Genomic DNA, 24,058 nt, shown 5'->3' with positions numbered 1-24,058 from the left:
CATTTAAACTGGCTTTACTAAACATTAGGACTTTGTCAGGAAAATCTATTTAATCAAGGTCTTCATTACTGAGCATAATCTTGATGTTATGTTTTTAACAGAAAGACGGATGTTCAATGGACGGTCCATCAGTGTGCACCAGAATAGTTAAATAAAACCTTTATTTAATCCAGTGAGAAGATTGAGAACTAGTTCCCACAACGCTGACCTGTGCAAAAGTCACCATGTATAATCAGGTCGTTTCATGGCATACTTTCATTTTAAATGTTTTAGATTCTGGTTCCTATTTACATTGGTTCATCTTTGAGTAATTTTAGCTATATTATTTAATGATATTTTGGAAGGCCCTAGTTCATTCTGTTTGTCTACCTATTGTAAAGTTGGGAAGCTGGTTTATTTTATTTTTTTTGTCCGTATCTTTAATATCAATTAAGTATTTCTTCAGGCATAACACAAACAGAAGTGCGTGTGAGACAGTTCAGTTTACTCAAACTAATCATGCCTGTACTGTCAAATCTGTCAAACTGAAAGCAGACTCTGCTTTCAGTTTGTGCATGGTTTCCAAAGAAGTTTGGCACAAACAGCAGGAAACCTGAGGAGACAAAGCTGACAATCAGGACTCACCAGACTCCAGTTTCTGAGGTATACCATTTCCTTCTCTGCACACAAATATTTTTACTCCTGTCCACAGACACCTAAAGTTACAGGGGTTGGACAATGAAACTGAAACACCTGGTTTTAGACCACAATAATTTATTAGTATGGTGTAGGGCCCCCTTTTGCGGCCAATACAGTGTCAATTCGTCTTGGGAATGACATATACAAGTCCTCCACAGTGGTCAGAGGGATTTTAAGCCATTCTTCTTGTAGGATAGTGGCCAGGTCACTATGTGATCCTGGTGGAGGAAAACGTTTCCTGACTCGCTCCTCCAAAACACCCCAAAGTGTCTCAATAATATTTAGATCTGGTGACTGTGCAGGCCATGGGAAATGTTCAACTTCACTTTCATGTTCATCAAACCAATCTTTCACCAGTCTTGCTGTGTATATTGGTGCATTGTTATCCTGATACACGGCACCGCCTTCAAGATACAATGTTTGAACCATTGGATGCACATGGTCGTCAAGAATGGTTCGGTAGTCCTTGGCATCTAGCACAAGTATTGGGCCAAGGGAATGCCATGATATGGCAGCCCAAACCATCTCTGATCCACCCTCATGCTTCACTCTGGGCATGCAACAGTCTGGGTGGTACGCTTCTTTGGGGCTTCTCCACACCGTAACTCTCCCAGATGTGGGGAAAACAGTAAAGGTGGACTCATCAGAGAACAATACATGTTTCACATTGTCCACAGCCCAAGATTTGCGCTCCTTGCACCATTTAAACCGACGTTTGGCATTGGCATGAGTGACCAAAGGTTTGGCTATAGCAGCCCGGCCGTGTATATTGACCCTGTGGAGCTCCCGACGGACAGTTCTTGTGGAAACAGGAGAGTTGAGGTGCACATTTAATTCTGCCGTGATTTGGGCAGCCATGGTTTTATGTTTTTTGGATACAATCCGGGTTAGCACCCAAACATCCCTTTCAGACAGCTTCCTCTTGCGTCCACAGTTAATCTTGTTGGATGTGGTTCGTCCTTCTTGGTGGTATGCTGACATTACCCTGGATGCCGTGGCTCTTGATACATCACAAAGACTTGCTGTCTTGGTCACAGATGCGCCAGCAAGACGTGCACCAACAATTTGTCCTCTTTTGAACTCTGGTATGTCACCCATAATGTTGTGTGCATTTCAATATTTTGAGCAAAACTGTGCTCTTACCCTGCTAATTGAACCTTCCCACTCTGCTCATACTGGTGCAATCAATGAAGACTGGTTACCAGGTTGGTCCAATTTAGCCATGAAACCTCCCACACTAAATTGACAGGTGTTTCAGTTTCATTGTCCAACCCCTGTATATTTCTATAATCAATTGCAACATTTTGATGCAACAGGAAGAATTAAAGTGTTTTCAGAGAAAAAGCCAAACATGGCTGACTATTCATCTATGTTCATGGCATAGAAAAAAAGGTAACAGCATAGGAAACATAATAATAAACTTAATATTACATATTAAGAAGCATATTTGCACTACCTTGTCTTTCTTCTGTATATATGGAAAAAAAAAAACAATGTACATACACATACCATTTACGTACTGTTCCTTTTAACATTTATTTCCTCTAAAGGTAATCTACATTGCTCAAAAAAATAAAGGGAACACTCAAATAACACATCCTAGATCTGAATGAATGAAATATTCTCTTTGAATACTTTGTTCTGTACAAAGTTGAATGTGCTGACAACAAAATCCCACAAAAATCATCAATGGAAATCAAATTTATTAACCAATGGAGGCCTGGATTTGGAGTCACACACAAAATTAAAGTGGAAAAACACACTACAGGCTGATCCAACTTTGATGTAATGTCCTTAAAACAAGTCAAAATGAGGCTCAGTATTGTGTGTGACCTCCACGTGCCTGTATGACCTCCGTACAACACCTGGGCATGCTCCTGATGAGATGGCAGATGGTCTCCTGAGGGATCTCCTCCCAGACCTGGACTAAAGCATCCGCCAACTCCTGGACAGTCTGTGGTGCAACGTGACGTTGGTGGATGGAGCAAGACATGATGTTCCAGATGTGCTCAATCGGAATCAGGTCTGGGGAACGGGCGGGTGAGTCCATAGCTTCAATGTCTTCATCTTGCAGAAACTGCTGACACACTCCAGCTACATGAGGTCTAGCATTGTCCTGCATTAGGAGGAACCCAGGGCCAACCGCACCAGCATATGGTCTCACAAGGGGTCTGAGGATCTCATCTCGGTACCTAATGGCAGTCAGACTACCTCTGGCGAGCACATGGAGGGCCATGAGGTCCTCCAAAGAAATGCCACCCCCACACCATTACTGACCCACTGCCAAACCAGTCATGCTGAAGGATGTTGCAGGCAGATGATCACTCTCCACAGTGTCTCCAGACTGTGTCACGTCTGTCACATGTGCTCAGTGTGAACCTGCTTTCATCTGTGAAGAGCACAGGGCACCTGTGGAGAATTTGCCAATCCTGGTGTTCTCTGGCAAATGCCAAGCGTCCTGCACGGTGTTGGGCTGTGAGCACAACCCCCATTTGAGGACGTCGGGCCCTCATACCATCCTCATGGAGTCGGTTTCTAACCGTTTATGCAGACACATGCACATTTGTGGCCTGCTGGAGGTCATTTTGCAGGGCTCTGGCAGTGCTCCTCCTGTTACTCCTTGCACAAAGGTGGAGGTAGCGGTCCTGCTGCTGGGTTGTTGCTCTCCTACGGCCTCCTCCAGGTCTCCTGGTGTACTGGCCTGTCTCCTGGTAGCGCCTCCAGGCCCTGGACACTACGCTGACAGACACAGCAAACCTTCTTGCCACAGCTCGCATTTATGCGCCATCCTGGATGAGCTGCTCTACCTGAGCCACTTGTGTGGGTTGTAGAGTCCGTCTCATGCTACCACGAGTGTGAAAGCACCACCAACATTCAAAAGTGACCAAAAACATCAGCCAGAAAGCATAGATACTGAGAAATGGTCTGTGGTCCCCACCTGCAGAACCACTCCTTTATTGAGTGTGTCTTGCTAATCAGCAAAGATTTCCCCCTGTTGTCTATTCCATTTGCACAACAGCATGTGAAATTGATTGTCAATCAGTGTTGCTTCCTACGTAGACAGTTTGATTTCACAGAAGTTTGATTTACTTGGAATTATATTGTGTTTAAGTGTTCCCTTTATTTTTTTGAGCAGTGTATTTATACTTAACGTCTGCATGCTGTGAGCGTGTGAAACCAAAGTCAAATTAATTGTTTGTGCAGACAACCTTGATTCTATTACAGTAGGTGTTTTAATGCCTTTATTCTTCTGTTTATTTCTCTTATGTTGCTGGATAACACACAGATGTGGATTCATTTGTTGACACGCTTCTTGCATATGTCTGAAACGTTTTTAGTGTAGTAGCACAATCTCAAACTGAAAATTAAATAATATCTAACATTTAAATGATTTATTCAGCTAGTAAAGAAGAAATAACTGGCTTTACCTGTGTCACTAGTGGCACAAGTAGGGGTGTAACCATTTTTAGACATTCCTCTCCCCAGCAACATCTTCCAACTCATTCTGGGGGCTCCCAAGGCATTCCTAGGCCAAGGCTTCAAGGATCTTTTATTGTCATACCAGCTGAGATTTACATGTTTACGATACGAATTTCAATCTCTGGTCCTGGTTTAGAGGCCTAATACATAAGTAAAAAGAAAGCTAAATATAAACAATAAAAACGTTAAATATAACAGTAGAGTAAAATTATAAGCAGCAAAGAGCAAAAAATATACACAGTTTAATAGTGAAGCCAAAATTAGCTTTGCAAAATACTAAATATGCATTTAAAAACAAGAGGTAGTCGTTAGTATTGCACCTAGACAGGATATATAGTCCCTCAAGAGAGTTCTGTCTCTTTCCTGGGGTCTCCTTCCAGTGATACCTGCCAGGAAAAACTCCCAAGAGAGGCACCCAGGGGCATCCTGATCAGATGCCTGAAACACCTCAGCTGACTCCTTTCAACATGGAGAAGCAGCAGCTCTACTTTGAGCTCCCTCCGGGCGACAGAGCTCCTCACCTTCATCTTTAAGGCTGAGTTCCAGCCAACCTCCAGAGAAAGCTCATTTAGGTGGATTGTATCTAGGACCTCATTCTTTTGTTTATGAGCCATATCAGGTAACATAGGGAAGGGTAGGAATGTAGACAGAACGGTAACTCTAGAGCTTTGTTTTCACCACAACAGATGGGATCAGCACCTGCATTACTGCAGATGAAGCCCCATCCAGCTGTCCCTTTCCCATTCCATCCTACCATCACTCGTGAACAAGACAGCAAGATACTTAAACTCCTCCTCTTAAGGCAGAGACTGATCCCCAACCCAGAGAAAACTTAGAGGATCCGACTCTCATGCTGACCGCTTCATTCTCAGCAGCCAACCACTACAGTGCACACTGAAGGACACGACCTTAAGAGGCCAACAGAACCACATCGTCTGTGAAAAGCAAAGATGGGATCCTGAATTTCCCAAACCAGACATCCTCCTTTTCATGGCTACACTTGTGCAAACGTGGTGTTTGTTTGTGGTGTTTGTGTGTTTGTTTGCAACAAAAACCCAGATATCCAACAAAACACTGCTCGGGTTTAGATCCGGACGCTATTCCCCACATGGACATTGAAGTCTCCCAGGAGCATCACTAAATCCTGAGATGGCAGATGGAAATTCCTAAAAACTCTAAACTCTTATGAAAGTACAACATTTTTTGAAATGCCTCAATTATATTTGCTCTAAATGGGTTATTATGAGTCCTAATTATTGTGCCACCAGTAATTTTGCAGAAAATAATTTTTTTGAGTTTTTAACCTATTGAATAAATGTACACAAATGTAAGATTGCTTTTTTTAATTTTTTTTTTACATTTTTCTGATGAACATTCTACAGTTCTGAAGCCTTTTGGATAGAGGTCAAATGTCTTCAAGAAACAGCAGATGTCCAGTTGTCCTCTACTTAAGAACTTGGAATCGTCATGTCCTGAATGAGAGAATCTACACCCGCATGCAGTCTGCATGCTGCGGCACAGATGTGAAGCTGTTCTCAGATTCAGTGGTTATACAAGTACATTTTAATTCAGTGACTCACAGGAAAGCTAAATCTTCAAGCATTTTCCAGGTTATAAAGCAAATGTTAAGAGTTTCTAAAGAAAAATTAAGACAATTATTTAATCTACACAGCTCCAGTATTCCTTTCCTCCACTTTCTGTACAGAAAGAACAAATGTTATCATTTTTCTTCATGTTTTGATTTGGAACAGAATATTTCCATTCACTTTTGCTATGGTAAGAAAAGCTACTGTAAGAATTGAGTTTTCCCCTCACATATTTTAAAACAGCGCTTTAAATACACAGTCTGAACAAGCAGCAGGCCTGTTCAGACTGTTTTTACAGGGCTATGTTGAGATGTTCTCTGTACCTGCTCAGGTATATTAGGCAGATTGTGCTTTTGAGAATGAAAATGAAATATCTCAGCATTTTCTCCTTCTTGTAATTTTCCATGTAAATGTGCTGACCCAGTCCAATTCAAACATTTAGTCGTTCTTGAACAGCGATGTTAAAGATATGAATCAGGGAATGCAGACTAAACATGACTCCTGCCTGCACTAATTTGTTTTTAAAAATATTATTTGGATCCTTCTATAATCACTCCAGGCATGTTGTATAAACACAACATAAACATCATGCATGCCTGACCTTTCTCTCCAGCGGCTCCCTCTGTTGGCAGAGTGAATCAGTGCTATTTAGGAGTGTTAACAGCAGATTCAGTGTAAATATGCAAATCATACAAAATCTGTTCAACTGAAAATACTTTATTGTGTATCAAAATACTGTCTTACAATCACTTTTAAAAGCTTTTATATTTTGGAGAAAATTTAATTTGTTTACTTTGAAATACAGATGAAGAACCAAAGAATTAGGGTCTAATGGAGGGTGAGATATGAAACACTGACTAAAGGAAAACAAAGGCCATCGCACATTAATGACTTGATGAACTTCAGCACTGTCTTTAACTCTTTCAGCGAGTCTGAAAACTTCCCTTTTTTAACCTTTTCATTATTACGTCAAAGCAGCACAATTAACTCTGCAGTACATGCTGATGGTTGTTTTTCTTTTTAAACAGAGCCTCGGAAAGAGTTTTACAATCTAAAAGGACATGCAGAGCGTACGCTGGTGTCAAATGTAACCACACAAAAGCGACATCTTCCAGCAGCAGTGTTCAGAGAAAGCTAAATACATGTTTTTCCTCTGTTTGCACACCCTTTGATTTGTAATGATTTCTTGACTAAGAACAGCAGTGGGTACAACTTGATCACACTAGCAGCAGATTAAAAGGATTAAAGATGATCATGAAAAAGCCAAGAGAGAGAGTGAGCTTTTACTGGGCAACTCAGCTGTGTGACAGACGAGCAGAGTTTTACACAAACAGGTCAAAGTATATCAGCACTAACACAAAAATAATGCATAAATGACAAAGGGTCACTTATGAAGCTTTGTCCTGTGATTGCTCATCTAGAACCTCCAAAATCCATTATTTATCATATGTATGTAAAAACACCTCCAGTGTAAACAGTAACCTTTCATCTAAAGCTGGGGGACAAAATCTATTACTGCAATATCCTGACATCCTGCACTAATTTAATGTCAACATATGGCTGAAAGTGTTAAATATTCTAAGGCACAACTGGCTGGTAGTTTACAGTAATTAAAGGGGTAACTTTCTCCCCATCTCTAAATAAAACAAAATTCACTGCATTGTTCTTAAGACTGGGTTACAGAGAACAACCAATCTGGCTCACATGAGTTAAATAGTTAGCACACAGGGAATCTTAATTTGTAAAAATGGAAAGATGTTGGATCTGTAAACAACCACCAGCTGGATTGGACTGAAAGTGGTGGAACTTCCTGGTCATTGCTGGGGTCTCTAGACAGTTAGGTGGTAGGGGCTGCCGGGGATGTGCTCATCGCCCCATTTTACCACCAGGATGTACTCTCCCTTCTCTTTGAGCTGGTAGCTGACATTGTACACACGGTTGCCCAAATGCTTTACCAGGATCTCCTCGCAAGGGACCTTGGGTCCATCCACACCGACCAAAAGCATGTTACGACCTGCAGAATGAAAAGACATCAAAGAGCAAGAAATAGTTCAGCCTGAATCAGCAGTGTTTAGGGGGTTCATCACGTGTCGGTCATCTTCAATGGGGTCCTTAAATTTCTCAAAACTAAGGTCTGTTGATGCATCTTTAACACACATTTCAGAGCAGTCAGGACATTATATATGAATTCATGTAGATTTATAAGGTTCCCAGTACATCCCAAATTTTCTTTGGTCAATATTTTAGTGCTCAAATTTTATGTAGTTTATAGAAAAACACAAAAAACCGTTTGTCAGTTTTTGGAATAAAAATGTCAAAACAAACAACAAAACAGGTGGATCAACAATAAAAAATTTTAAAGACACACCTGCTTTACTGCAGTCAACACAGAAGTTGTTCTTCTGACCAACATAGGCCTTGGTCAGACCTGAACCTTTAGCCGTCACCTTGCTGGCATCTGACTGAGTGGGAACAGCCTGCTGTGAACCGCTGATGGCTCGGGTCACTGGATCAACCATGACGGAGGATGTTTCATGCATACTGTGGCTGGATACAAGCTTGGAACCTGGAGAACATGGAGCAAGTTAGGGTTGGATGTATTTCACTTTACGATTTCAAATCAAAAACAGAGACGTTCTATCACCTGTAATCTTTGCCTTGAAGGGGCTTCCAACGATGTGGTAGGGGCCGCCGTATTTTATGGAGATTAGATAATTTCCAGGAGCCATTGGGGTGTATGTAACTCTGTAACCCTCGGGGCACTCCACACAATCCATTTTCACCTTGGAGGGCCCATCAATAGTCACGGCTAAAGCCCCGGGGCCTGCAGTGCTGGTGTTTACCACAAATTCACATGCAGTTCCTGCAAATAGTCAGGATAAAATTAGGAGGACCGGGTGACAATGAACAGGATAAGGGAGTACATTTGTAGCCTTTGTTCCTTCAGAAGTCTTGCAAGATCTACCTGACCTTGTTCACCATACAGAAACTTCTACCACTACAAAGCTCAGTGAGTCAGTATTGCACACATCCTTGCTTTCTGATGCAACTTTGATTTTATTGTAAAGTTAAACAACAAACAGATGAAATAGTGTTTCCAAGTTTTTATAGTTTTATAGCCAGAGCAGCATGCCATGAATTGGATATTCTAAAGTGGCAAAAACAGGCAAAATCTAAAAATGCCCAACAAGAGGTTGAATGGGGATTTGTACTGAGCTCACAAAGAAACACAGAGGGCAAAAATATTTTTAGATTGCAACATTTGTGAATTCCTGAGCTTGACCTCCTCTGCTGCATATGCAGCTGTTTCAGCTGTAAATGGTAAAAAGTCTTAAAATTGTACATTATAGTCTCTACATTGGTCCCATTGAATTATCAGCACAGAGCAATAGCTTAAAATGTGCAACACTCACTGCAGTTATGTTTGCAATAATTCTTCCTTCTAAGTTTTGTTTATTGTTATTGATGGAACCAAACTTCTCCCCTGATCCTTATCTTCTCAAACCATGGTTCTCTTGTCCCACAGTCGATCGTTTTTTTAAGCATATTGTTTCTGCTTCAAACAGAAACCTTTTAAAAGAAAAGTGTGATTGAAACAGTCTGGAGAACTTCCAGTTTGAACTGAAGCACCACTGAAACCAAACTTTGTGTTCATAATCCTAGAATGAAAAACTCTGGGAGTTGATGTGTTCAGTGACCAGACTAACTACTATTAGCAACACTAGCCAATGACAATGTATATCTCTGCATTTCGCATTTTCAAACAGTGCCGCAACATGTTACCTAAAGAGGTCGCACAGCAGTACATGTGAAAGACCTATTGAGATACAAAAAAACATTGTTTTTACTGTGGCTGTTAGGCAGCCATGTTACATTTAGGTTAAGGGTTGGAAAAAAACCTGAAACAGTCCATGTCATGTTGCAATAAGATAGTGGTGCTTGGAAGAATTTAAATTTATTGAGATGGTACTTGTCAATGTTTGACAACCATTGCTTTAGAACATAGATCAAGGCAATATCCTGGAAACATGTTTTCATATTTATTCTAACCTGAAGAAAAACAAATTACACACTCTGCCAAAACGATGTACAGGTCCTTCTCAAAATATTAGCATATTGTGATAAAGTTCATTATTTTCCATAATGTCATGATGAAAATTTAACATTCATATATTTTAGATTCATTGCACACTAACTGAAATATTTCAGGTCTTTTATTGTCTTAATACGGATGATTTTGGCATACAGCTCATGAAAACCCAAAATTCCTATCTCACAAAATTAGCATATTTCATCTGACCAATAAAAGAAAAGTATTTTTAATACAAAAAACGTCAACCTTCAAATAATCATGTACAGTTATGTACTCAATACTTGGTCAGGAATCCTTTTGCAGAAATGACTGCTTCAATGCGGCGTGGCATGGAGGCAATCAGCCTGTGGGACTGCTGAGGTCTTATGGAGGCCCAGGATGCTTCGATAGCGGCCTTTAGCTCATGCAGAGTGTTGGGTCTTGAGTCTCTCAACGTTCTCTTCACAATATCCCACAGATTCTCTATGGGGTTCAGGTCAGAAGAGTTGGCAGGCCAATTGAGCACAGTGATACCATGGTCAGTAAACCATTTACCAGTGGTTTTGGCACTGTGAGCAGGTGCCAGGTCGTGCTGAAAAACGAAATCTTCATCTCCATAAAGCTTTTCAGCAGATGGAAGCATGAAGTGCTCCAAAATCTCCTGATAGCTAGCTGCATTGACCCTGCCCTTGATAAAACACAGTGGACCAACACCAGCAGCTGACACGGCACCCCAGACCATCACTGACTGTGGGTACTTGACACTGGACTTCTGGCATTTTGGCATTTCCTTCTCCCCAGTCTTCCTCCAGACTCTGGCACCTTGAATTCCGAATGACATGCAGAATTTGCTTTCATCCGAATAAAGTACTTTGGACCACTGAGCAACAGTCCAGTGCTGCTTCTCTGTAGCCCAGGTCAGGCGCTTCTGCCGCTGTTTCTGGTTCAAAAGTGGCTTGACCTGGGGAATACGGCACCTGTTGCCCATTTCCTGCACACGCCTGTGCACGGTGGCTCTGGATGTTTCTACTCCACACTCAGTCCACTGCTTCCGCAGGTCCCCCAAGGTCTGGAATCGGCCATTCTCCACAATCTTCCTCAGGGTCCGGTCACCTCTTCTCGTTGTGCAGCGTTTTCTGCCACACTTTTTCCTTCCCACAGACTTCCCACTGAGGTGCCTTGATACAGCACTCTGGGAACAGCCTATTTGTTCAGAAATTTCTTTCTGTGTCTTACCCTCTTGCTTGAGGGTGTCAATAGTGGCCTTCTGGACAGCAGTCAGGTCGGCAGTCTTACCCATGATTGGGGTTTTGAGTGATGAACCAGGCTGGGAGTTTTAAAGGCCTCAGGAATCTTTTGCAGGTGTTTAGAGTTAACTCGTTGATTCAGATGATTAGGTTCATAGCTCGTTTAGAGACCCTTTTAATGATATGCTAATTTTGTGAGATAGGAATTTTGGGTTTTCATGAGCTGTATGCCAAAATCATCCGTATTAAGACAATAAAAGACCTGAAATATTTCAGTTAGTGTGCAATGAATCTAAAATATATGAATGTTAAATTTTCATCATGACATTATGGAAAATAATGAACTTTATCACAATATGCTAATATTTTGAGAAGGACCTGTATACTGTGGAGGTGGTGCTGCGCTACCTGTGGTGCCTCCCTCTAGTCCTGGTCCGTATGCAGACACCATTCCCGGGTCGCCAGCCTGTCCCGTCTCTCCCACACGGATTTTAAATGGACTTCCTGGAATGTGACTTCCATTAAACTTGACATCGATTAGATAGAGACCGTTCTCTCTGGGGATGAACCGGACTGCATATTTATCTAGACAAGAGGAGAACAGAGCTAAGCTACATGGAGCCTCCTACAGGTTTGTTGCCACTCAGAGTTTCTCTTAGGTTACCTTGGTCGATCTCAGTCACGCAGCACTCCTCCAGTGCTCCGGATGGGCTGTGGACCTTTGCATCGATCACACCTTTGGCACCGTTGAGGCTGACGGCAAATGATGCTGGCTGGTTTACCTTCAAACCTGATTCCTGCTCGACAACAAATACACTCCAACACTGAGTCAAAACCTAAGGTCATTATCCAGGTAAACAGCTGCTAAACTAAACCTGCAGGCAGTTTCATATTTATCTGCAGCTGCAGATCATCTTACCTGGAGGTCGCTAAAAAGGCTAAAGAGGAGGGCTGTGCAGTGAAAAGACAGAAATTATGTTTTTGTTTAAAAACTGGAACAAAGCAGTGACCAGTGAGAATTAACCAGGGCATATGTTTTTGGATTTTATTTCTAGATACTGGTCTTTGGTGGTGTAAGAAGTGTGTGTATGCAAGAGAAAATGTATTGAAACATTTAGAGATTATTTGGCAGCATCTAACTCTAATTTTCTATGATTCTTTTCAAATCAATTGAATCTCATGTTAGGCAATGGTTGTGTGTGATCAAGGTGACAGGAGGGAAAAACAGCCTATTTCCAACCTCTTTAACCCTTTAGCGCCCTGTCACACCTTCAGAGTGGGAAGGCTGTTGGGAGCCTTTAGAATGAGGCACGAGAAACACACACATTCCTCGAGTTTCCCAGAAGCCACTGAACCGTCCCACCATGCAGCAGCAGCTAATAGTAAAGCTTCACTTGTCAACTGTAATCTTCCAGCATCTGTAAACAATCACACCTAACCTTTAAAAGGGTTCTTCTTCATTTTCTACTCCTCATCAGCTGACCCCAAAAGTAAACGTCTAAACTTTCCTGTCTTCTGCAGTTTGATACCTTATAACAAAAATAAATTAAGCTTTCAGCTGGTGCTGTTGCATTGTGGGCAGTTCACTGTGGCCTGGTGTGCATGCACATGGATGTGTGTGTGTCTCAGAGCCTCACCTGAAGACTGGCAACAGTGAGACGACGAGCGTCGTCTGATGGTGAGGCCACGGGGACGATGAAGGGGCTGTCAGGGATGTGTTCGTCATTGAAACGGATTGACACCTCGTAGTCACCTGCAGAGGACAGAAGGGTCAGTCCCTGAAGTTGCTGTAAAGTTAGTCAGCAAAGGGCATTCACAGTCACTCATGAAAATTAAAGATAATTTGCAAAATAGAAAAATCATATGTTAAATTAAAAAAATACAGAGACTACAGTGCTGCCGTCTCTCTTACCCAATCGATTATCATTACATAAAATAATGATTTAACAATCAAACAGTAAATTTTAGCTTTTTTCTCTCAAATATTATGATGACAGTTGTTTTAAACAAAATACATATATGGTGATATGGTGCAATAAACAGAGGATAGAAGACAATACCTAGCATTGCAGAGATATGGTGTAATTATTTTCAGCTGGGTTCTGTTTGTACAGACATTTGTCAAATAACCAGGAGATTTACAACTTAAGTTGATTTTCAGTGATATAGAGACTTCTAGCAACTTTGGGCTTTTTTTTCCCCCAGGAAGTCTTTGTTTTTCCTCCCTATAAACATTTTATTGTAGATTCGGTTTAATTTATTTAGTCTGAAAGTGATGTTTTTTTATTGTATTTAAAGAAAAATTGGAATCTGACAAAATTGGTTTTGGTAGGTCTGAGCTTTACAAAAACAAAGTCTCTGATTGGCTCATCTCTATGGATTATGTCTGTACATTATCATAATGAAAACATTTAATTTGTAGCATATGTTCAGTGTTTTTGTTTCCTCTCACCAGGCTCCTGCACAATGTAAGACACTCCACTCGAGCCGTCCTTGCGGTCCTCAAAGGTGATCTCGGCCTTGCTCGGCCCCTCCACAGCAATACTGAGACCTCCAGCTCCGGCCTCTCTCGTCCAAATACTAAACTCAGCTATGAGCAGTACAGAGGAGTCAGCTGCACTTTCAGAAATAACCTGATGCTCGTAGACAGACATTGATCACACCAACCTGGTACTCCAGCCTCTGCTCTCTCCAAGCCTGGCCCCCCAGCTCGAACCTTATGGGCACCGCCTTCTCCTAGGGGCCCAACGGTAAACTGGAATGGGCTGCCAGGCACGTGCACACTGTTGTATTTGACACATACTGTGTGCACGCCTGTCTCAGTGGGGACGAAGCGTATGCAGTAGGTGTTGTTCTCTCCCTCCATGATTTCCGCTTCATGAACCTGACCTGATGGGCTGGTCACCTGAGCTGTCATGTCTGCTATGCTGATCTCTGGAAGCACAGGGACACAAAGCAGAAGAGGTCATATTTTCAGTAACAAAGGGACTTTTTTCAATTCGCAACTTTGGTCACCTGGAATCTTGAGGCTGAGGTCACACTGGCTGCCGACATTAGCAACAGAAGCTGCTCTCTTCTTCCTTGTGATGCTCTCCTTCATCCTTCCCTCCCCTGTCACCTTGACGGTGAATGCGCTCCCTGTAGGCACACAATTGTTTGATTTAGTAAGCCAAAAGCCCCTTATATCTGACGTTTAACCTTTAACCCTGTAATGTTTCATGCTGAGCACCTGGCACATGTTGGTCAGCAAATTTGATGTTGATGATGTAATTTCCTGGCTCGGTGGGACAGTAGGTGACCTTGCAGGTGCCATCCTCTTGATCCTCAGTGTTGATATCCACTTTGCTGGGTCCCTCAATAGACAGACTCAGGCCACCATATCCTGGACATTAGTAAGAAGAATTCAATTGCAATTTAAATTTTCAGAAGAAATCATTTAATAAGATTTCCCTCCAACAATTACCTGCATCGCGAGTGTCAATGATGAACTCTGCAGGCTCGAAGGTCCTCGCTTCACTCAGGCCCTGTCCGCTCACACGCACACGGCTGGCATCTCCGATTTCTGATTGGCTGATCATCACAGAGATGGGGCTGCTTGCAATATGACGCCCGTTCTTCTTGATGTTCACAAGGTGCTCACCAATTTCTTTAGGCACAAATGAGATGCCTGTGGTGGGCAGGAGTATACACAAAAGCGGGGAAAGGTTAAGGTACCTATTTCGCTTCATCGAACCGTTTTCCCTGCGCTCATATCAGCTGCACACTCACCAACATGCCCGTTCCGCAGGATCTTCAGCAGGCAGGGTTCCTCGCGGCCCGAGGGGGTGGTGAGGGAGGCAGTCAACTGGCTGAGGTCGAGCTCTCCGATATCCAGAGGGATATCAGCAGCTGAACCCACCTTCAGGTGAGACATTCTCATAGAATCATCCCCTGAGGACACCAGTGACAGGCTGGTTAGAACGGCAAACAAGTTTAGTAATGTCAGGGTCTTATTTTCTTTAGTGATACAGAAGGGGATCATTTGTTTTCAGTCCAGCACCTGACCATTTTCATTGGTTTACTGCTCGTCCAGTCATTTAACTCCGATTTATGAATCATTCAAGTACAGGCTGTTAACAGCACTACAGGAACACATTTCACACCCCTAAGCATTCATTGAAATTGTCACAAAGGCATCAATTTACAAAAAACGTTTGGCAGAATTTCCAATAAAACCGGCATATGAACTTGAAAAAAAAAATTTTGAATTACAATAAAACTTAAAAAAATACATGTGTTCATAAATAACAAAAGTCCCTTGCATGTCCTAAAAATGTTCTTCTTAAAGGAAATACCCATGTAGAAGCATGAGGGCTAGGATAAAAAGGATGAAACACAAATGTCGCCAGATGCCGTCTGATTTATAATGCCGTTGAAAATCTAAAGGTTGAATTGAAAATTAGACATAGAAAAAAGAAACACCAAAGAGACGCCAAAACGCTGCATGTGTTACATAGGTAAAAAAACGTAGCCTTACCAGTGATTCTGGCAGAGAAGGGGCTTCCTGAGATGTGCTTGTCATTATATTTGACCAGGATGCTGTAGTCTCCTGGCAGGACAGGAAGATAGGACACTCTGCAGGTCCCGTCCTGGTTGTCCACACAGCTGATGTCTGCTTTGGATGGACCCTCGATAGCCAGAGAAAGACCACCTGCATTGATACAGCGATGAACAAAAAGTATTTTTTTTTCTGCAAACTTCAGCCCTCGCTGCCATCTCCTGACTATTGGATTTATTATTCCCATAAACACCTCAGAATCAAAATCTGGTTTATTGGCCAAGTTTGAGCACACAAGCAAGGACTTTGACTTCAGTACCACATGCTCATACAGACAGTTACATCAACAAATTCTGTCAAGTGTTCTCATTTAATGCTTTTCTTTATTTTCATTACTATTTACATACATCACTGAAGGCATCAAAACTGAATGAACAAACATGAAAATATGTAGCAAACAAAAAATTCTGAAAGAACTTTAAATATGTTTTATAGTTTAGATTCTTCAATATAACCACCCTTTGCTTTGATTACTGCTTTGCTCTCTTGGCATTCTCTCGATGAGCTTCATGAGGTGGTCACCGGACATGGTTTTCCAAAGAGTTTTTTAAAGAGCTTCCCAGAGGTACACTGAGAGAAGGTCAGAGTTTAAAATTCCAGTCATGAAGCAAAGGGTGGCTATTTTGACGAATCTAAAAAATATAAAACATATTTTAAGTTCTTTTACAATGTTTTTTTGCTACATAAAATCCATAGGTGTTCTTTCAGTTTCGATGCCTTCAGTGTGAATCTACAATGTAAACAGTCATGAAAATAAATGAAACCATTAAATGATAAAGTGTGTCTAAATCCTGTGACTGGTATATATACAAAGTACCAGTCACATTGTGTGTGTGTGTGTGTGTACAGAAGTTGATGTGATTTCTGCATACCCTCTCCAGCATCTTTTGTGTCAACAGTGAAGACAGCGGGCTTGTTAACAGTTCCATGGATAAGGCCAGGGCCATAGGCACTGACATTCCCACTGTTCATGTAGTCCACAAAGAACTGAAGGGGGCTTCCTATTGATGGAATACAGATAAATGAATGAGAACATGGTCATTTAGGCTGTTTTATTGTACTGTAGCGGTTGCAGAAGAAGTACCAGGGATGTGGATGCCATCATATTTAATATCCATCTCATGGAGACCGCCCTCTGTGGGAGCATACTTTACAGTTACGGTACCATCCTTGTTGTCAGTGATGTCGGGCTTGGCCACCTTGCCTGATGGCATTCGCACCTCACCTTAAAAAAAACAAACAAACAAAAAATTGTTATATCTGCTCTTTGAGTAATCATAAGGAATGACGGGTTTTAAACTTTATGCATTACCTGTGATCTCTCCCTTCTGAATGGTGAATGGGATGACCAGGTCAAAAGGTCTGAGTCCTGCCACATCCAGGCCATTCATCCCAACAGGTCTGTCAGTTGCCTGGGAGACAGAACATAAATAATAGGATAACAGAACTTTTGGTGCTCCGACACACTGCACACCGTCAGCACAATACTAGACAGGAGAGTTAAAGCTTCCAAACACCAACGCAGGATGAAACAACATGTAATGGCAATGAAGATAATGGTTAAGATGGTGGCACCGACATAAACTGCGAGAACAAAAACAGTGGGTCAGAGACAAGATGAGTATGAAACTCATGAAAAATCGCTTTGGTTTCTTAGACAATTTCCACATGAAGCAGTAAACAACAGAGCTGCACAATTATTTACTATAATTCATCTTGTGTTTATACAGTAACAAAGGTAAATTTCTTCCATAATGGGGTTATGATATTGTAAAGCTCAGCTGCACTGCTCATGTGTTAGAGGAATTGAGTTTTTCACATGAAGGGATTAAAACAATAGAAAAAGGCATCAGCATAAATGAAACACCTGCAAAGGGACAGAAGACACTGATGGAGTCTGATGAAGTGAGGATGACAACAATGGTATGGAAGCATGGGAACTGGGGCACAAAAGGCTGAACACAAATGGAGCTAAAGACTAATGAGAGAGCTTGATGTTTGTTAGGTACCCAGGGCTGTTGAGCGTAGTATTGGGATATTTGTCTCTGCTGCATGAGCTGGTCTGATGGTCCTTCCAAAGCCTGGGAGGGTGGAGGTGGTGAAGAGAGGGGGTGGTTGGTGTCGGTGATTAATAGAGGGCACAAAAACATGAAGGATTGAAGAAGTGTGAAACAGTTTGATTTAGAGAACACTCAGACAACTGTCAGAAGAATTTCTAAATCATGGCTTTGTGAGAAAAAGGTAGGAGAATAATTGCTTTGTGTTGCCAAAAAACCCGGGATATCTGGAGCAAAAGTAAAAATACTTCATTTGGAAAATTTATGGAAATCTATTCTAAAGAATCTCAGTGCTTTCAAGCCAGTTTACCTTTCTGGTTTTGTCTGCAATTGTCTCCTGAAAGTTTTAAAAAGTGTAGAAAATCCTTCTGTTTAATTTTGGATTAAAGGCACTCGTTTTATTCAACTTTTCCTGCTTTTCCAAATGACTAAATAATGAAAGACAAGCCACGCTGTCTGATTGTGGTTTAAGTGACTCACCGTGACTTGGAACGGGCTGTTGGGAATGTGCTCCCCTCCAAAACGGACACATATTACATACTCTCCAGGTTGCGGAGCGGTGTAGAAGATGTCAAACGTGCCGTCCTCATTTTCAACAACGTCCACGTCCAGCTCCGCCCCTTCGGGCGTGCGCACGCTGCACGTCACCTTGCCTTTCCCAGCAGCCTTGGCATCAACTGTGATGACTGTCTGTTCACCTATCTGAATGGTTGGACCAACACCGGCACCTTAAGAAAGCAAAACACACACAATGTGATTTGTTGTTACAGTTTTACATATAGAGAAGTATAAAAGACTGAACATGCCAAAAATCAAGATCAAGCTTTTTTATTATTTAAAATGGATTAAATTTATGAATATAATTTAATGCATCAAAATAACAAATTTTAAAACTATTCTTTTGTTATGTTTTTTTTGCATTTCCCTATTTTCATCTCTAAACCCATTTCTGTTCATTTCTAACTTGACATCTGGTATTAATGAGATAATGTGCTTCTTTGGTTTTTCATTATTTCTTTCAAAAATCTTCCTTAGATTTCGTAAGCATATTTGTCATTGGTAATTTGCCTGATTATCAATGTAAAGAGAACTTACAAAAAATAAGAAACACTGCATAAAACCACAAAGTAAATGTCTCTGTGACAATGATAGAATAGAAAAAGCTTTATATTTAAATGAACTGTGGCAGTCTTTTCTGGTCGCTAATTAATCTGCATTAAGTTCAGCTGATTTATAACACAGAACAGGAGCTCTGGTAAACACCTGCATCTGTTTAGGTTTTGCTCTTAAAAGGTTAAGATAAGGGCAGCTAAAGTTAAAATCCAGTTCTGTTAAAGGGGGGAAACTGTAAAAATAAAAGAAATATCAAAAGTGGGAGAAAAAGAAATGATTAATATAAAATTACATAACTATACAATGTTCACAAATTGTAAAATTAAACAAAAATATGTGAATACATTATGGAATACATTCCCATACCAATATACATAGTTTTTGTTATAAGCATTTCTGGTTTTGGCAGGTTCAGTCCTCCATATGGCTTCCCTAAGTTTGCCTTTAAAAACACATGGCATGCACATTCCACAACCATGAGACAAGGTTAAAGTTGGATAAGATCTAGTCATGTTATTTCAGTCTCATGTAACTTATAACCAACTAGTCATCTGTTATTAAAAAGTTTCAATTTGATCTAAAAACCAGATTAGCCAAAGAGCCATTCCACCATGCCATCCTATTGACACTGTTAGTCCTTTAGTCTGTCCAATATAAACATGAGAGTCGAGAGGTGTTATGAAAGAGGAAAATGGGTTAGAAGAAAACAAATATATCAAAGCACATGATGGCATATTCTGTTAAAGTCTGGTACCACTAGTTCTCCATGCGAGTAGAGAAGAAAAAAAGAGCAATTCTTCTGTTACGAATCTTTCAGATGGCTTACCTAAACCGTGACCGCCGATTGAGACTGAAAAGGAACGGTGAGAAGCAGGGGAGCAAGAAAAAAACAAAAAGGTGACACAAAAGACAGTCAGATAGGGATGTGGGAGTGCTGAGTGGCATTAACTGTGCTCCAGACAGTTGGCTGAAGAACGGTGGTGGTGGTGGAGAGGATGGTGGGGTTCATGTGTGTGTTTGGTGGAAGTATAGGTGAGGTGGTGTGTAACTGAGGAGCACAGCGTGAGGAACATAACATACCAATGCACAGAAAAATAAGACCTGAACAGCAACTAAAAACTGCTGTTGAAAGGAAGAGTTCAGTGCAATGCAGCTAGAAAACAAAGGCTGTCACACAAACACAAGCAAATTAACACATGTTCAATAATCTGTGACCAAATGAGCAGCAAATCCAAACACCAGACTAAATAATGACCACTGTGGGGTCGAGGCTGTCATATCACAGACACTCACTTGTTTATATACCGTAATCATTATTTAGTTGCACGGTGTTTACAGTTAATTTTCTGTAAATGTTCTTTAACCGTTTTATAAGACTGATATAATTTCCTTAATTTGCTTGTGTTTCACACTTTCATTAGATGGCAAGATCTTCTATCACCTTTCACTTCAAAACTGAGTATAAAAAAACATTTGAGTTTAAGAGTTAAAGGCATTTTCAGTTAAATGAAAATAAATAAAACTTCAATGTAAAGACTTTAAAAACTGAGGGTTTCTATAAAAACCCACTGGGTTTGTCAATACGGTAAGAAACAATGAGTCTTGGATGGATTTGCCTTTAAATGTGAAAATTTGGATCTGATTTTATATATTGTGGGTCGAATTATCATTTTGCGTTATATGTATTACAAATGTTACTGATTTTACTTAACTTATAATCAAAGTTATTTTGTTTTGTTTTGTCTATACAATTTATTTCTAAGTTTAGAAACTGAGCTTCTTTAAATCAGAAACAAACTCGGTCTGAAAAAAAGAGCATAAAGAAGCATTTTGTCTAACCTGTGACAGTGCACTTGCTGGCATCTCCGGTGGGCAGAGCTCTGATACGGTATGGTGAATAAGGAATCTCATCCCCTCCGTATTTGATCAGGATGGTGTATCTGCCTGTCATGTCTGGGACGTATGACACCAGGTAGGTCCCATCATGGTTGTCACGGATTTTGGCCTTTTTAGGCTTTCCTTCTGGGTCCTGCAAAAAACAGAAGGAGGACTTAAACTTTGAAAAACGTGACCACATGATCATTTTTCATGATTTTTATTTGCCTGTATAAAAGACATGCACCATAGACTAGCTCATGATCAATATTGCCAACCCTGACCTAGGAAACTGATCTGTTTCCAGTCAGTGAGCACATCATACCCCAGGTTAGACTCACCACAACTCAGTTTAGAAGTTGTTACTGAGGGCAGAAGACTCAAAATAAACCATCAGCGAGGGACAAAAACCAAGTCAGATGGAGGACTAAAACTTTAAAGAAGCTTTTTGAAAAATAAAAACTATTTTCTACAGAGGTATGGTAAGTGCTCATTCAGACTGGTACAACAAAAGCTAGACTTCAGTGGCTGCTGGTCACTTCACTGTTTCTTCTGCATCGTAGGGTCATTTAATATCCACATTTTTTTTTTTACTACAAAAGCAAGTCTGCCATAAAAAGTCAATGTGTACCAGTCTTGGGGACATTTTGTTTAATTGGCAAATTGATCCACAGCCAACTTTAGAAGATCACAGGAAGGCTGAACATATTACATTGTTGACCATGTTGACTCATGCTTCTGTGTTTTCAGGGTCTTTCTTTTATGGAACATGTCAGATTTGGAAATGCTGACAGCTTGGAGTTCTTTAGATAAAGATCAACATTCTCTAGAGTATATATGATCAGGAAGTCACAAACCTGACTCCCTGATCAAGTGCTAATAAAAGATGCTAAAGCCAGTTTAACATGTAATTGGTGGGAAGCCCCGTCAGCTTCTAATATTAGTTATTAATGACCACTCATGGCAGGTAGGTGAGACAGTGATCTAGTGATATACAAATTCCATTAACAGTACTGTTTAAAAGTGTGTATTCGCAGAACCAGAAAACATTGCAAATCAAGTTCACATTAGTGTTTGCAATCTCTCCTAGACCTTGTAAAAATACTTAGATAATGGGGATCCAGGTACTACCCGCATGAATGGTCTATCCTAATGAATTTTAAAGCCTACTTTTATCACTGTTGTTGACATTTTCTGTTTCTTGATCAATTAATGAAATACTTTTTGGCCAGCATTCATTTTGAGCGCTGCTAATTACAGCACTAAGAGAAATCCATGTCCTGTAAAATCCGTACCAGTAGGTCAGTGCTTTACCAAATCCAGAGATCAGGCAAACATCTCTGATCTGTGCACCTCCGGTGTGTAATGTGAGCACTCACAGTGATCTGCACTGCCAGCAGTCCCTCGCCTGCATCTTTAGCATCGATGGTGAACTCAACAGGCAGAGAGGCAGGCACACCCGTGGTGTTGAGGCCGGGTCCACTGGCACGGACCTTGCTGGCATCGTGGGTAGGGAGGACCTTTACCTTGTAGGGGCTGATGGAAGCAGACAGAATGTGGAGTTTGAACAGAAACATTATTACAGCTAAATAACTAACTGTAATAACAGGAGAATAGGAGCTGGAAAGTTGAGGAGAAATTTAGAAAAAGATTTTTCACAAACATTTGATTCTAAGATGAAAAGCAGCACATTTGTTATGGATCTCAAAAAGAAAAACATATATTTAATATTTTGTATCACAAATCTAATTAAATTATCTAATTAGTAAACAGAGTTAACCTGTGTTTAATTTAATCTCAGTATAGTTCCAGATGTTCTATGAAGGTCTTAGATGTTTGCTAGAGAAAGTTGGAGAACAAACGGCATCATTACGCCCAAGGAGCACAGCAGACAGGTCAGGGGGAAAGTTGTGAAGACGTTTAAAGCAGAGTTAGGTTCTAAAACAATATCCTCATCTCAGAGAAAGAGCTGTTCAATCCATCACCTAAAACTAGCAAGAGGACATGACCGTCCATCTAAACAAGGGTCAGCAACCTTTACAACCTAAGGAGCCATTTCTGTTTATTTTGTATAGCAAAACACAATTTGTTAAGAGCTGCAGAAACATGAGTTTTTATAAATATCTACCAAAGAAAAATTATTTTTATTTTAAATTAAAGAACCATAGTTTCTATTGTTTGGTTTTAAGATAAAGAAAAACTAACTTTTACAAAACCAGCATGAACACATGGAAATTATGTCAGGAAAAGAATGTAGTTTGAGACAGAAGGACAGAACTGTTTCACCAAGAACAAATGAAAAAAACAATCTTGCAAAATTAGTGTCATTTGGTTGGAGAATACTTTTCAAATAGGGCATGAAAACACATGGAACAAAACAGCTAAAAACAAGCTTTTATTTATTTATTGATTTCCTCTGCATTTGATAACATGGGTTCATTTGCGGCCAAAGTTGTTAAGAGCCCCTGTGGAGGGTCTGAAGAGCCACTCCTGGCGCCAGAACAAAAGGTTACAGACCCTCGATCTTAGTTGACAGGCCTGGTAAAGGGAATACTAAATAGCCAAGAAGCCCATGGTAACTATAGTGGAGCTGCAGTGATCCACAGCTCAGGTGGAAAAATCTGATGATCATGTGTGGCCTAACATAAATTAACATAAAAAACGAACACAAATTCCCAATAATAATCATTGGAGTAATGCAAAACCGTGGAAAAGACCAAGGGATATGAATACCTTCTGAAGATTCAATAGCATTATATGACTTTATAATAATTATTAAATAATGACATTTCTATATGCAGTTCAGATAAGGATTAAAAGAAAGGACACTATAGTACAGTTACTGTGCATTTGGTTTTGTAAGCAATGATGCATAAACTCTGTGCATCTTTACCTGCGTGGGATCTCCTCATCCGCATACAAGACATTAATAGAATAGGGTCCCTCTCTGGTGGGAACATAATTTACAGTGTGAGTCTGGTCACCGTTATCCACCACTTCAACAGGCTCCACAACACCTGCATGCACACAAACACCAGATCAACTTTCAGTGTCAACATTAAAATTATGGATACTGAAAGATCAAAAACACACGTCACCTTTGGGTCCCTGCACGCGGACCTGCAGAGGTGCTACACCCGCTTTGGAGGCATCCACTGTGAACGCCTGAGGGATGTTGGCTCTGACGTTGTTGCCCAGGCCAGGACCCTGACACTTGACCTTAGTGCTGTCCACAGTGTCACTGACTGGCACAGAGAATGGGCTACCTGTTCAGACAGAACATCAGAACATTTTGTAATACAGTAAACAAAAGTTAATGCAAACCTTAGGAGAATAAAAGGATGAAACAAATG

General features: G+C 40.8%; 1 protein-coding gene across 4 annotated transcripts in view; it reads right to left on the bottom strand.

The window, feature by feature from the left end:
* Window positions 1-6,445: 6,445 nt before the first annotated feature.
* Window positions 6,446-24,058, bottom strand: part of flna (filamin A, alpha (actin binding protein 280)) — a 69,617-nt gene continuing 52,004 nt past the window's right edge. Inside the window, exons 27-49 of one of the 4 annotated variants that reach the window (XM_047377854.1) lie at window positions 23,804-23,971; window positions 23,599-23,722; window positions 22,085-22,241; window positions 20,670-20,859; window positions 19,657-19,680; window positions 18,198-18,445; window positions 17,670-17,741; window positions 16,973-17,072; window positions 16,745-16,885; window positions 16,533-16,661; window positions 15,580-15,753; window positions 14,832-14,993; window positions 14,527-14,730; window positions 14,293-14,445; window positions 14,079-14,201; window positions 13,731-13,997; window positions 13,516-13,653; window positions 12,701-12,816; window positions 11,728-11,860; window positions 11,472-11,648; window positions 8,389-8,607; window positions 8,113-8,310; window positions 6,446-7,758 (exon numbers count right to left, since the gene is read on the bottom strand). In XM_047377854.1, coding sequence (XP_047233810.1) covers window positions 7,574-7,758; window positions 8,113-8,310; window positions 8,389-8,607; window positions 11,472-11,648; window positions 11,728-11,860; window positions 12,701-12,816; window positions 13,516-13,653; window positions 13,731-13,997; window positions 14,079-14,201; window positions 14,293-14,445; window positions 14,527-14,730; window positions 14,832-14,993; window positions 15,580-15,753; window positions 16,533-16,661; window positions 16,745-16,885; window positions 16,973-17,072; window positions 17,670-17,741; window positions 18,198-18,445; window positions 19,657-19,680; window positions 20,670-20,859; window positions 22,085-22,241; window positions 23,599-23,722; window positions 23,804-23,971 — 3,602 coding nt within the window. In that variant the 3' untranslated portion in view covers window positions 6,446-7,573. The remainder of the gene's footprint in view (window positions 7,759-8,112; window positions 8,311-8,388; window positions 8,608-11,471; window positions 11,649-11,727; window positions 11,861-12,700; window positions 12,817-13,515; window positions 13,654-13,730; window positions 13,998-14,078; window positions 14,202-14,292; window positions 14,446-14,526; window positions 14,731-14,831; window positions 14,994-15,579; window positions 15,754-16,532; window positions 16,662-16,744; window positions 16,886-16,972; window positions 17,073-17,669; window positions 17,742-18,197; window positions 18,446-19,656; window positions 19,681-20,669; window positions 20,860-22,084; window positions 22,242-23,598; window positions 23,723-23,803; window positions 23,972-24,058) is intronic. The other 3 variants (XM_047377874.1, XM_047377865.1, XM_047377882.1) reach the window with 3 other exon arrangements.

This window comes from Girardinichthys multiradiatus, chromosome 1 (assembly GCF_021462225.1).
Source record: "Girardinichthys multiradiatus isolate DD_20200921_A chromosome 1, DD_fGirMul_XY1, whole genome shotgun sequence".
NCBI lineage: Eukaryota > Metazoa > Chordata > Actinopteri > Cyprinodontiformes > Goodeidae > Girardinichthys > Girardinichthys multiradiatus.
This window is presented reverse-complemented; position numbering and strand designations above follow the sequence as displayed.